Source organism: Neolamprologus brichardi, chromosome 10, assembly GCF_056152115.1.
Source record: "Neolamprologus brichardi isolate AB-2024 chromosome 10, ASM5615211v1, whole genome shotgun sequence".
In the NCBI taxonomy this organism is placed as follows: Eukaryota; Metazoa; Chordata; class Actinopteri; order Cichliformes; family Cichlidae; genus Neolamprologus; species Neolamprologus brichardi.
In genome coordinates this window covers 29,044,259-29,059,303 of record NC_142113.1, presented here as the reverse complement: position 1 = coordinate 29,059,303, position 15,045 = coordinate 29,044,259, and the positions used below count along the sequence as shown (strand labels likewise).

General features: G+C 39.9%; 1 protein-coding gene across 3 annotated transcripts in view; it reads left to right on the top strand.

Moving 5' to 3' along the window:
* The window catches only part of tmem132e (transmembrane protein 132E), a 437,959-nt gene that overhangs the window by 351,388 nt on the left and 71,526 nt on the right, over window positions 1-15,045 (top strand). For all 3 annotated transcript variants that reach the window (XM_087847502.1, XM_087847503.1, XM_087847501.1), the window contains exon 3: window positions 14,159-14,299. In XM_087847502.1, coding sequence (XP_087703628.1) covers window positions 14,159-14,299 — 141 coding nt within the window. The remainder of the gene's footprint in view (window positions 1-14,158; window positions 14,300-15,045) is intronic.

Here is a 15,045-nt window from a genome sequence, read left to right as displayed (position 1 = left end):
TCACACCATCGGTGATCAAATGTTTGTTTACTATGTCCCACTCGGCAGCATAACACGCCACTTGCGAATGCCAAATACCAGAGTCCAATCTGTTTGGAGCTGGCAGACGGAGAGGAAGGTCTTGGTCGTTCCATTTGATAATTTTGACAGGGAATCGTATCAGCCTTCGGTGAAATTCAGTAACCAGAGCTGGGAGTTTGAAACACAGAAAACATTGGGTTGTGACATCACCACAGTGATGTCCATCGGGGCGCGTGAAATTCAGCAATCCCTCATTTACCCTGTGACACTGCAGTAAACCGTGTTATTGTTAGAAATAGGAATGATGATTAAACTACAAAAAGCAAGACTGTAATAAACTCATCCTTTAAGAGAGCACCATAGCAACGCATTATGAAGTTTCCTTTTCAGTTCCAATTCATATGAAGTCTCAGCTGAACAGGGAATAAAATAACCCTACCCATGTGGTGTAATATGTCATCATCAGTCATGACATTTTTGAAATATCTTACTACATTTTTCAGCAGTGATTTTTAATTTGGTAAGATGAAAGCGTTACAGGCCGCGTTTAAAAGGCGCTGCTTTTATGTTTGATATTCAAAAAAAATGTTTCATCAGTGGAGCGGTATTTACAAAGCCAACACAAAAATAAAAGAGCTGTACAAGATTGAATTCCCAACTATGCTCACAGCTTACACTACTTTACAACACACCTACGCTTTAGTTAAGTTTTTATTTTTAAATAGAACATTTCTCAGGCTTGCTGTCCTCTCGTATGAAAGAAGTTACTACGTGCCACATCAATGGTTGTTCTTGTTGACGTATGTTTTCACATAGAAAGATTGTGACTGTAAAGAAATGGCTGTAGTTTATGCTTTAGGCTTGTGAGGTGAAGTAGGAGAACCTCTTTCATTCAAAGCCATAGTGGGGGGGGATGGGTCTGCAACCAGTTGGTGTTGAATCCAGTGTAGAGAAAAAGGGTCCTCTCCCAGTGCACATGTCTGTTACACATGTTTGGGCAGCCTTTGACTGTGATGAAGAAACAGATTATGCCCGTGTTCAGGCATGAAGTATCACAATATACTTAATTTTCTGCTTCTCTGCTCCCTAAGGTCTTGTGACAGTTTTCACTCACAGCAAGCCACAAGCTGTAACATCTGCTCTTAAGTAATAACTTCACAGGGCAGAAAACAGATTTAAGATTTTACCATCTTGTTGTGATTGTGGACTACCTGCTGGGTATGATGGATTTATATTATCATTTGGATTGTGAGATTTCTTCATTTGAAGAACTTGTGATGTCATTTATTTAAGAAGTGACCCAAATCTTCAGTTTATTCATTCTATTAGTATACAGAGCTTACGCTGTTCCAAAAAAAGAAATAAAAATCACAGTCAGACAGTCAGAACCACGATAGTAAAAGGAAAGCTTTATTTCTGTCTGTCGGAATTTATATATGCAGGACGACGGCAAATGTGAAATGAATGGAGTCAAGTAGGGCTGCCACAAAGGATTATTTTGATAGTCGACTAGTCACTGATTATTTTTGCGATTAGTCGACTAATCAGATCATCATCCATTGGACGTAAAACGTACAGCTTATTGCACCAGCAGCATCTGCTCTTATATAACTATCATTAGCTTACAGCTTTAAGTGTTTAAGGTATGTGCTAACTAAAAATAAAGACAAGATGATAGTTTATTACATTTTAATTAAATTTGCAGATTGTTTCGGTGAAGTTTAATAAACTCCTTGCTATCTAAAATATAACAGGACACCGGAGTATATTCTCGAGCATCTCACACTTCTGATAATCAGCTGTCTGCTTGACGTTTATTCAGCTGTGCAAAAACTAACTTTAATCTCAGCCAAACTATTTACTCAGGAACAAATAAAATACTAAAAAAAGCCAAACAATAAAATTTTTAAGTTATCTAAGTGACTTATATATGTTTAACCTGAGTAGCGAAAGACAGTGGTGGGTTTGAAAACGATTTGCCGGGAGTCTGGTGTTCTCACGGGCTCTAGTGAGCCTTGCCCCCGGCTAGCTATCGAGCTAGTGGGTAACAGATGTCTCCGGAGCACTTTTGAAAATATGTGGTGTCTTGATAAACTGAGCAGATATTTGAGGTTTACACAGTTACATTCTCGCCTGAAAATATGTTAAACGTTTATTTTGTGACCCAGAAAGAAAAATAAGAGTAATATTAAAACTAACTAGCTGCCGCCATTGTTGGAAACTGCGCTATGAATTCTGGGACACAGCTTCTTCTTCTTCGGGGTTTAACGGCAGCTGGCATCCTTGTACATGCAGTGCTGCCATCTTCTGTTTCAGTCCGTTATTACACTCTTAAATCCTACTACTTATTCCTGCGTCTTTTGTGATCTTACAAAGCTTCAAACGACGCGTCGACTATTAAATTAGTTGTCGACGATTTTGATAGTCGACGTAATCGTGACTAGTCGACTAATTGTGGCAGCCCTAGAGTCAAGCACAGCATGACAAGAAGGAGCTGAGGCAGAGTTGTGTTGCAAAGCAGCTTGCAGATGCAAATGAAATGACATTTGCCAATTGGATTTATCAAAGATTAGCTGAAGTATCAGTATGCTCGATTCTTACTTTGAAAGTAGCGTGGCCACTTGAGATCCGTCGAGTGTCAGAGATAAGATTAGATTCACAACACGCTCTCACTCCCAAACTGTAGCATTTTACGCTAGGTGACAAATCATCTTTATATTACGCTTCCGGACACCCAACACGTCCTTATATTACGTGATCGGAAAAATTAGGAAACATGAAAACCGTGTACGTTTATTTTACTTAAATCGCTTTGGAAAACACTATCTAACATCATTAAAGTGGTGGTTAATGTTAGGGATAAGGTTATGGATAGGGCTAGGGCTGGAATACATGGCTGAAGCGTCTGTTATTGCAGGACCATCGTTCAACTGGATTTCATCCACAACCCATCGACCGCCTTGGGACGTGACAAATCGCCTCGGGAGTGAGAATGGTCCGAGCTTCGGTAATGAGGCAGAAATTTGTTAATCTGTGGCCAGAAACACTAAATACACCTTTAAAAAAAGTGTGAGCAACCAGCTGTTTCAAAGAACCGACCCTTTGGAAAAGAAGCTATAAATATAATTTTTATAAATATGCATTTTTTTTGAAGGAACAAATTTCACATTTGATGTCCCTTTGTTATTCTTTCCAATTGTAGCCTTTCCAAATGCTCAAATGATGACTGGAGCTACTGTCATGACAAAAGTTACAAGACTGAGAGGACTTAATCGCTGATAGATGTTGTAGTTGGATCTTTGCTGTAATTATCTAGCTTACTCCTCTCTTCTTTTAGAATGTGGCTTTATTTTTTGTGTTAATTAGCAGAGTACAGCGAGCTGGAACAAAGCACTGCTGATGTAACCTGAAAAACAAGCACTTATTGCTGGATTTTGGTTTGTTTGTTATGTTTAAGGGAAATTTGGGAGTGTTAATAACGAGGAATGCTCTGTTGTTAACTAAACGTCATATTTATCACCGCGCTGCATTACTCATTTTCACATGGAGGAAATGAATCGGCTCAGTGTGTGCGAACAAGCAGCTGCGGTTTCAAATTTGTATCTGCTTGGTGATATTTCCCCAGTTTCTGAAGATTTTTGAAGACTCCCATTAAAAAAGTCTGTCCCTGGCAGGTTTCACACTCCCGTCTGGCTTTCCAGCTGTGTGTGAGAAAATCTCAAAGCTGTTTGCTAGTGAACACAGACAGCAATGGATATCAAAGTGTTTGAGATGATTGATAAGATTATTGCATGTGTTCCAAGAGTGAAGCTATGATTGTCACTTGAGAGTTGCGGTGAATAGTAAGGGAAGCTCTGTAGTGCCAGAGAAATTTGCAAGTGGTTATTGACATTTTTAGGAAGTTAAAGGTAAATCCCTCCTGGAGCAGCCTATGATGGAAAATTCCCTTACAGAGGACATATCACTTATAAAGTTGTTGTCTAGTTATTCTAAGGGGAAATTTGGTGATCTTACATCATGTGTGGGGTTTGCTTCTGGATAGGCAGGTGACCTCGAGGTGTACAAGTTTTTTAGTAGGTTCTAAAACGTCTGTTTTTGGCAAATACTGGCATCCTCGCAAGTACGTGTAACTAGTGCAATTAAAGTTTTAATGAGAGGCAAACAGACTGTGCAAAAAGTTTGAGTCTGTAATCATTCTGACAGTTTTTATACTATTACAGCATATTAATTCATGACAGTATGCATTATTATTAGGATGTAACTTTAAGTTTATCTGCAGGAGATCCATAAATAAATAAATAAATAAACATAAGAAGAATGTATATTGCATAGAAATGTATTAGATCACCTGTAATTAACACAAGAAAATGCTAATATTTTATAAATTTGTTAAAAACTAAATCAAACAAACAAACAAATACTGAATTCACATTTTAATGCCCAAATTTGACACACATTTAATCTAGCATAGTACTCAACCACTCAAACATTTTTTCTGTTCAAGAATGTAGCTTAAAAAATGCACTTTAGCATCTTAATCAAATAATTAGATGCCTTATTACCAGTTTTAAGGGCAGTTGTGGCATAAACCTTGCATTGGGTTGTTTGTTATAGTATGTTTGTTATGTAACCTGTAACTGAGAGATCTACCGTATACGTGAGAACACTGACAAATACAGTTGACTTGGATATGACAACCTCATAGATTATGCTAGCTGGCAAACCTTTGCTCTGATTAGCTCTGGCTAATATTGTAGATGGCAAACCTTAGTTATACATTTATTCCTTTTATTGCTGTGTGAAATCGTCGCTGTTTAACATAACATGAGTTCAAATGAAACCTAGCAGCTACGAAGCTACAGTAGGATATTGTAGGCTCTTGTCACGGTCTTAGCGTAGTCTGCCATTATGCTAATGCTGCTTATTTTATGCTAGGTATCAAACAACAAAGGAAACAATGAGTAGCAAAATATCAATTGATTCCATCCCACATTTAATCCAATTCTTTAAAATCGCCGTCACTACATATTCTGATGATGTGAAATGTATGTAGGTCAATACTTCTTCAGGGGGAAAAATGTGGTACTGAACATACTGTTGAGCATGTGGGTTGTTATAGCGATTAAAAGTAGGCATCTTTCAAGTCAGTACTGTGTTATCATTAAGGCACTGTGCATTTCAAAACACAGAAGTCTGTTGTTTTCCATGTACACCCACACACCAGCAGCCTTTTAAGCACATTAACTCTCGATGACACGTGTTGGTATATGTTTTTGTGTCGTATCTCATCAATAGGAAGAATTTTATCATGTTTGCACATCCCTGCTGTAGCCACACAACTTCCTTTGTCTGATTTGTGCTGAATGACCCTTTTTACAAAGAACAGTCAGATTCAAGTAGGCTAATCTCTAGGCTCCTCCATTAAAATTGGATGTCACTGTAGAGATTTAAAGAGCGCCTAAAAATGCATTTTTCTTAAAATCCGTCTAATTATGCTGTAGAAGAAATTCCACTTTTGTGACTTCTCTGCCCGTGGGGACATTTTGTTCAGATGTCTTCAATAAATACTCTTTAAGAGGGCCATTAAAGAAAAATTAAAGACTTGCGAACTATGATTTAATCCCGGTTTGCATATTTTATTTATTAACATCAGCCAGTTTGAATAAATTGCAGTGTGTGGCAAGGAAGTTGACATGATTTCTGCAGCGAGGGTCATGAAGACATCGGCCTCCAAAACTCTTAAGCACACAATTGATGCAATGCAAAGCAAGCTGCAAAGAAGTACAAAATAATGAGGAGAAGGATACATTTGTATTTGCAGTGCCTTTTAATCATGAACAAAAGGAACTACACAGATACTGATGAGTGCATGAACATCTACAGAAACAGAATGATGATAGAATTTTTGTATTTAAATATGCAAATTATAAATACATGCTAATTTACATACATCGCCAAAACAGATGTCTTGTTATCGGCTAAATCCACATTCAAAATTCTTCTTTCTTTCTACTTTTTTTGACATATTAGAGTCAATTCTACATTTTTTTTTTAAATCACTACATGAATTAGAGAAGAAAAGAAATGTCTGAAAATGCATTTTCAGACAATATCTAAACGCTGTGTTCTCATATTGGAACAACGTATTTGGGCTTTTCTGCACTTTATACTTCTTTATGCTAGTTTTTAACAAAAAAAGATAAAAGAAAAGTACCACTTTCTTGATCCAGCTAATCCCGAATGTACTCCGTTTATCTGGGATTGTCACTAGCAGTACACCCAGCCTGAGGCTCGGTTTGTGCCGCCTCCTGGAATCAAATCGGGAGTCTTTTGTTTACATGGCAAATGTGTTAACCTCCTCATCAGGGGTCCAGCTAATCCCAAATAGCTAGGAGAAATTAAAAAGGCATCCCATACAAAAGCTCAACTCTCAGGTGGTTAAATAAATTTTTATTTTTACATATATGCAGATGTCTCCAATGCCATAGTGTTTAACACATCCGATTCACACATGCAGAGCTGTAACGACACCTCGTGACAAGGGAGCAACCCAAAGTAGCAGTATGTACCACAAATATTATGTACCTTGGGCGTTTTCTTTTCTTTAGTCTGAAAGATGGCATATTGGAGGGAAACTAGTCTAAAATCTCAGAACACACCACATCATGTTTTTCCCCATCGTGGCTTACGTTAGTACTTATGTAACGTTTATAGCAGTGAAACCTCTACACTCTATGAAGTACACTGCAAAGCCCCTGCTTAGGTCATTGTGGTGTCTGTGTGTTGTGGTCATTTCAATCTTCAGGACAGCGCTCACTATACCCCCGAACACAAGTCAGATTTGATAACTCCAAGGAGATCTTACAGGCAGCTCAGAAATCCAGCTTGGAATGTGTTTACCAAAAGCTCTCCTGTTTAGCAGTCCGTCAGCCATCTCGAAGTCTAATAGGTGTTGCCATGGCAGAAGGCATCTGTGTGGAATGAGTAAGTAATAGCTCTGTCTTAACTGAAGTGGCTCACACTGCCTCTCCACTTTCCCTGTGTAGGAGCAGCAGCAGGGCTCACGCAGATTCTGAGAATTTGGGCGTGCGCTATTGCTGGTTACTGCCTTGCAGCTTTTCCATTTGTAATGCTCTTTCATTAATCAGCATTAACACCGTTCCACAGGGAGCCTGATTCATGTGGTGCTCCTGTGGGTAGTGCTTCATCCCCTCTCATTTGTGGTGCAAAAATGAAGCAAAGTCCGTGAAAAAGACTGTCTGATGAAAAACATCGATGCAGCACAATATGCAGGCTTTCTCATAAGGTGATTAATATGTAGTGGCTTTTATACGCTGTTGGTGAGTGTAGGTCATGAATACAAATACGAGTATTACACGTCAGGGTTGCATCCTTACCAGGAAATGCGCTGGAAATGGGTCTGCGGTACAATAATCTGTAATTATCGTCCTTTATGATCAGTATCTTTACAAGCTCTGCTAATAAAGTAGCAACTGGGTCACCTCATTTAGAGAGCGTCAGAGGGTATTACGCTTCCCTGTTTCAGCTCACATCAAAGGCAACACACCCGATCAGGATGGTTTCTTAAACGTTACATATTTCTGTTTCATCTCCCCTTGACGCACCGTGTCTGATAATTACTGTATTTTCTGTAATGTGTGAGATTTGATGAAAGAACAAAATATGAGCTGCAATAGCAAGAAACATTGTTTTGAAACAGAGTGTAAAATACACCGTCTTTGATGCAAGAATTAATACAGCGCTTTCTTGTCGTTCAGTAATTACAGCATCTGTCAATATTGTGGCTTGCATGCTCGTGAATCATTATTCATTATACAACCCCTCCCACACACAGTCACTCACAATAAACACGAAAAAAGTAAAGCATCATTTTTTTCAAGATACATTTTTCAAATATATACTTTATATAATCTTGACTTAAGATCTACTTACTAGCTTTCTCCCAGCTTTCACCCTTAGATGTTATCAGTGATCGGACCTGCTGAAGTGCAGAAAGCCATGCCCGACCTTGGCTTCTGCGGAGGCGAGCATGTGAAAAACAAGAACATGCAGTCTGTAGGTTGAAGCAGAGCCTGGATTGTACAAAAAAGAGTGATCTCAGGCAAAGTGTTGCAAATTAAGATGTCCTGGAAAAAGCCTCACCCTGTTACCGTTTTGTACCTCGGTCGAACCAAACTTAACCACGGAGAATGCGAACCAGAAAATGGTCGTATGAAAGATTTTGTAAGGGTTTGCAGAGTAGTGGCAGTAGTTTGTATCTTTCTCAAACTGCTGGCAACCACTGCAGCTTGCTAGCCAACAATACAGTCACTATAGGGTAGGGATGCACCGATACCACTTTTTTGGAAACGAGTACGAGTACTTGCATTTCAGTGCTCGCCGATACCGATACAGAGTACTTAATAAAAACATGATTTAAATTTGCAGGTAACAGCTTTAGTCCTATAATTTAACAAAAAACAAACAAACAAGGGACTAGTTTGGAATTAAGAACATTTATTTAAAATGAAAAGCATGTTGTATGCAACATATTACAGAATAAATAATTATAAAAAACCAAAATTTAATCTTAAATCCGTTCGTCTGTTTCTCTGTTTAGAAGTCTCACTAGCACAGTCACAGCTGAGATGACATCAGAGGCTAGTGCGTCGTAGCTGCTCACTTTTTTAGTTAGTTCCTCAAAGGGGGCGAGGATGGCAACAGTCGTCTCCATAAGAGCCCATTGGTGAGCGGTGAGATAGTCAGGGAGTTCGTGCTTGGACACGCCCAGCACTCGCTTTTGCCCAATGAGGGACTGGAGCATGTAATACGTAGTAGTGTAATACGTTCCAGCGCGTCTGTACGTCCTGCTGCAGTCTCTTTATTGGCTGGTTGAGCTGTCCCTGAATGTCCTCGAGGCGGGAGTAGGCTAAGGCGGAATGTTTAAAATGCCCAACTATTTTCTGTCCAACTGCTATAGCATCAGCTATGCTCCTCTGTGCTAATAAGCGTGGGTAAATAAGCGTGGGTAAACTCTTTGTACTCGTTGTCGTGTTGGGATTTTAGGTGCTTGATTAAATTGTGTTAAATGCGCTACCTTTTGAGCCTCCTCTGGACAATTTCACTGAGCACAATTTGCAGTCCGCCTTTGTTTTCGCGTCTTCGTTCACTTTGAAATAGTTCCACACGGCTGATATGTCTAGCCTGCCCTTCTCCCCGCTCTGAGCTGCAGCCGGGGCCTGGGGGCGGGCACTCAGCGCCTGTGATTAACCCCTACATGCCGCTCAAACATAGACAGGTCTCAGACCGTGGTATCGGTCCTCGGTAATGGGGAACGAGTACTTTAGAAAATGTGGTATCGAGGCCGATACCCGATACCGGTATCGGTGCATCCCTACTATAGGGTATTCAATACAACCCCATCATGGGTCTTTGTAGACATGTGACCACAAACCGGGTAACATTAAAAGTCATTTTGTCCATCACCAGTCATGGGGATGACGTGGGATCAATAAGGCCCCAGTCATACAAGCTGAGAGACTGGTCATTAACCATCTGGGAACCACTGTTCTTGAGGGAAAAGGGAGTATTCCCCATACGGTTGTGAGTGGTTCCTGGAGGTTAACGGCAGACACTGGAAAAATAATTGCTAAAGTCCCAGTTACACAGACTGGTCATTGATCTCCGTTTTCCCCCAGTGACCTGCCTGTCGCTGGGAATACACATTTTCCCTTGTGACTGGTGGTTGCCAGATGGTCATTGACAGGTTGGAAGTGTGTGAATAAGGCCTTAGCGAATGCCTAGCAGATAGCTCCTGACAAAGGCTGCCTGTGCCGACACGTTAGTCAAAGCAGTCAAAACCCGTAATCATCCATAACTTGAAGCATCAATATAGTTTAAAGAGTTTTAAAAAACAAACACACAGTCATCATGAGCGGGAAACTGGATATAGTGAACAGAACTGTTTGTACAAGTCTGCAAACATGTTTCTTTGTGCTCTGAAGTTGGAGATTTTGACATGGGAGTCTAAGGGCTTTGAGATTGGCGCACAGTTGGATTTTATGAAATTAGTGCAAACATTTAAATACCTTTTATGTATTTAAAACCATTAAAGATAAAAGATAATCACTGTAATTAGTTTAATACTATAAGAAGAAAGACAATTTCTGCATGTGTGTGCCTATTCTGGTTAAAGAGGGAGGAACAACTTCAGCTGGAAGTCAGTTGTTTTCACAAATCATGGATGAGTGGTCGATGCAATGAGCGCAGGTTGGTGAAGCAAATGGAAATACCTCAGTGGGACTTCAGAATTTTTATCTGTCAGAGAGATAGATGCAATGATCTGATAGATGTTGCAGGGGCCTCAAACTTTCAAATGGAAATGAGACACTTGGGAGAAAAATATGATTTGGGTAATGCTTTCATTGAGTCTGTCCGGAAAGAGATGTTTGTCAGAGTGATGTCATGATGGGAAGAGAAAAACAACGGCATGTTTCTGTAAACACGGGAACAATCATAAAGATCACCAGAATTTTACTTTAACAGGAGAGCAGCAAGTGGCAGTGACATAGTCCTAATCAGAGCGACAACCTCCTACAACTACATAATAATATTACATCGTTATTTATTCTTTTTCACAGAATACAAAGTAGTTTCCGAGCATATGCAGGCACATTTTCTAAGTAGACTAACATAGTAATGAATAGTCTAGAAGACATAAAGCAAAGAAGCAAAAGCATTAATAATTCACATCTGTCTTGTGTTTCATGAAAATGAAACCATCAGATCAATAATCTGTAGTGGCTGCATTTGTCTAAGAATGAGCTCTGGATTTTTTCCATGTTACATCATTTGGGGCATGGCTCTGTGGTCAAATAACCAGAAATCACAATAACTGGGAAGACAAAAGCTGCTTTAAAAAGAAAAAACAAAAACAAAAAAATCTCTGTAAATACATTAATGAAATATATCGGTAAATTCAAAGGTGTCTGCTATCAGACAGTGGTATTTTGTAGCAACTCGCTAGAAAATTTAAAAGATTTTTAAAAATGTCGCCCAACAAGGTTCCTTTTTGTACATCGGTCGAACCAAACTTAACCACGGAGAATGCGAACCAGAAAATGGTCGTATGAACGATTTTGTAAGGGTTTTGTAAGATCACAAAAGCAGTGTTTGCAGAGTGGTGGCAGTAGTTTGTATCTTTCTCAAACTGCTGGCAACCACTGCAGCTTGCTAGCCAACAATACAGTCACTAAAATGTCGTCCAAAAAGGTTACCAATAGCACGAGAAACCAGGTGATCTCAACAACTGATGGGTAAAGTATGACTATCAAAAGGTCTTAGGAGCTTAGAAACAAAGTGACTTCTTTAAGTTTCATAACAATGTTTCGCTCATCCAAGAGGCTTCTTCAGTTCTAAAGCCAAATAGTGGAGAGTCCCGGGTATTTAAACCCTAGTGGGGGCTGTACCTTAAGACAGCGGTCCCCAACCTTTTTGCGCCACGGACCGGTTTATGCCGGACAATATTTTCACGGACCGGCCTTTAAGGTGTCGCGGATAAATACAACAAAATAAAACTAGTACCGGTACTGAAAAAAAGAAGATTTATTCATAACACACGTGAAAAGACCCAGGAAAACCAAGTTAACGATAAAAAGGATAACAAAATAACGCTGAAAAATGATAAAAACCCTGAAAACTATACATTTCACACCTGAGCCTCAACTCTCGCGGCCCGGTACCAAACGACTCACGGACCAGTACCGGTCCGAGGCCCGGGGGTTGGAGACCGCTGCCTTAAGAGACTCGTTGACCCTCTATTATTAAATATGCTTCATCACATGAGCTAAGGTGTGAAAAAAGCGTGGGTCATTATCACCAGTGGTTTTGAGTGAAACTACTGTGAGACCTTGCTCCACCCAATGTGATTTATTGAGGTCACATGATGCAAGATGTGAGTGGGAGTTGAGGAGCCTGGGAAGGGATCTCAAAAGTGGATTGTAGGTGCAGACAGTTGGTATCGTAAGCCATCCCCTTTGCTCAAAGATGTTCACAGTGGACATAGACGGCCTCTTTCACGTCTCTTTCAAACCATCTGTCCAAAATGTGAACACTGGCATCCTCAATAGAGTGACCTTTAACCTTTAAGTGCAGATGTACAGCTGGATTTTGTCCTGTCTTATATACAGGCCTGATTTGACACTGGTGACACTATTGAAGGCAGGCTATACAATTTTAGGTTTAGTTTGGTGAGACAAAAAAAGGAAGTGAAACCACAGGAGAAAGCACTTAAGTAAGTAAGAACAGGAAATCAGGACAGCATGCAAAACAGAGGGAGAGAAAAACAAAGAAACACATGAGACAAGCAAATTGGAAACATTACAAAAAAATGAAAGGCTATCTGTTAAACCAAAACAAGGATCAAATCTTGGGGAAAAAAACACACAAATGGATGCGTCAGGAGCAATTTTGTGTTCCCGTTGTTTCCTAAAGACATGTAGAGCAGGGGATTAAACCATCAAAATACCTTCCAACCATCAAAATAGTGTGCAGTCTGCTCTAACTCCTGGGCCGCGGACCATCCTGAAAGAGCATGTTGTCATTTAAAAGCAATCCTGACTGCACAGACCCACTCACTTTTATTTTCATCTCACGGATCATCTTTCAGCATTAAACAAAGCATAAATCTGCTGCTGCAACTGGAAATCATATTCGTGCAAATACTTATGAACTAAATTTAAATACTGCAGGACTAATGTATACTTCAAATCACAACATTTTACTGGAGAAAAGGGAAACAAATGTGTCGAATGTTATTGTAGCTTTACTATACCATGAAATTCAAGAGTTCGACCCATTTATGTAGCTATTTATGTGTTTACTGCTTTAACTATTTCGTCTCTCATCCCTTTTTTTCTTCTTTTGGTGTTAGTTGTTGCTCCGGCAGGCACGCACAATCCTTGAGCAGATGTTGGGGCATGTTTTTGTATAGCTGCAGCGTGCTACAGCTTTATGCATTTGCATAGTCTTGTTTTGTATGCATCTATAGCCTCTGCACATCTGGTTCACTGTGTAAAATCTCTGCAGACAATGCAGCGTTATGAATGTATATAGAAGTGCATGCACGTGCAGATTGGTTGGTGCAGCCATGCGTACATGACTGTATGTGTGGAGGAGTAGGATTGCAGATGTAGATGTTCGGAAGATGCACACATACAGTATGTGCATTACATTTACTGTTATTACTTCTTTGGCCCTTGTGTTATTATGTAGAATAGTTTTGGAGATGGGGGAGAGAACGGTTTTATTTACAGAACTATGTAAAGTTCTACAATATTTATCAAGTGAACTGTTGTGCACATACGTGTAAATATTATAAATAGTCTTAAAAAAATATCTGAATTCATTTTAAAGCCTAACAGGGGGGCAGTAAAACACTGCAGTGTTCACAACACTCCACTCAGTACACTTTAGGGTCTGGCCTTTTTAATGTGAATACCTGAAATATTAAGAGGCAGCAGGGAGTATGTTTGGTTTCCAGGTTCAAAATTTCTTCCTTGTTGCAGTGTCCTGGAGCAACAAACAAGCCAAAATAAATAAATAAATAAATCATCTCAAGGACTCGTGTTCTGCTGGTAACCTTGACCTATCTGTAAAGTGTGTTCTCCCTGAAGAGCTAAGGGCTAAGGAAGGAAGATTGCACATGAGACTCAATCATAACATTGTGTTTTTAGGAATTTTAAAGGTGGCTTATTTTGTTTTAATGTGAAATGGAGTTCAGTAAAAGCTCAATGGTGTGTATGAACTTTCTCGAAGCTTGTGGCTTTCAGGTGTTAATTCGAAACGAATATCCAGTGATTTCAGTAAAAAGCTTTGTAGATCTGATTTTGCAGAGAGTGTAAGTGAGCACTCTGACCTGAAGTGCTCCTACCTTTCTGCTCTCATGTATCACTGCACTGTCACCTTCATTCATCTTTGTTATTGATTCATCTGTGGAATTGCTTTTGCCATGACGCAATCCAGGGAGGAGGCCTGTAGCACAGAGAGGGTATCCACCTCTGACCTTGCACATAAATCATCCCCCTTAATAAAATTGACCTCCTCCATTATTTTTTTTCTCTCTCGCCGTTTCCTGCAGGGTCAAAGCTAAAAAGGGGGTAAACCTGCTCCAAACCAACTCGAAGAGCCCCCAGTGGAAGGTTGAATGGGAGGTGCAGTCTGGCGCCAAGCATTCCATCACCACCATCGATGTGAACAAGAACAAAGCAGTCAAGCAGGGGTAAGTCAACAGCCCTGGGCCTAAACACACTGGGTCTGTCTAACCAACTACTGCCGCTGCAGCTGTTGATTTCTGCTCCTGCTCCAGCTACACAGAGACGGTGGTATTTGTCTTCCTTAACTATGGACAAAAGATCTATTTTCCTTTGACTAATCAGTCATAGTTACCTGATGAAAGGCAGCTTCTAAAAGCATATGCTCAGACAGAGGATAAAACACACCATTGTCCCAGTGACTAAAGCACCCTCTGCCTTATAGGCCAAAGTTAAATGAATGAAGATATTATCTGCTTAGTCTCACTACATCTGCCGTCAATTTAGTTTACGTGGAGAGATGAGGTAGATGATTGTGACTGCTGGCATTAAAATACCTTTGAGATTAGATCTTGTCTGAGAGCAGTAATTACACCTCAGGCTTCTCAAAGGAGTAAAAACACCACCCAGTCGTGGTCCTGTGGTGTCTGACGGGATAGTAATGGACTCTGTGTGGCAGATTCTAAGGTAAATGCAACTTGGTAAATAAAGTAGAGCTGCAAAGAGATTTGCAAGCTTAATGCAGTCTAAACTGCATACAGCTTAATGCATTCGTTAGCATGCGTTTAGGAACAGCCTAATTGATTTGACCGGTAAATGGAGGTGCTCTGATAACTTTGCTTTTCTTTCACGCACTTAAAGGTCCGATTTACCGAAAACTATTCAAACTACAGTATGAAATGAGGCCCTGCGAAGAGGATTTGCTGGTTTGTTT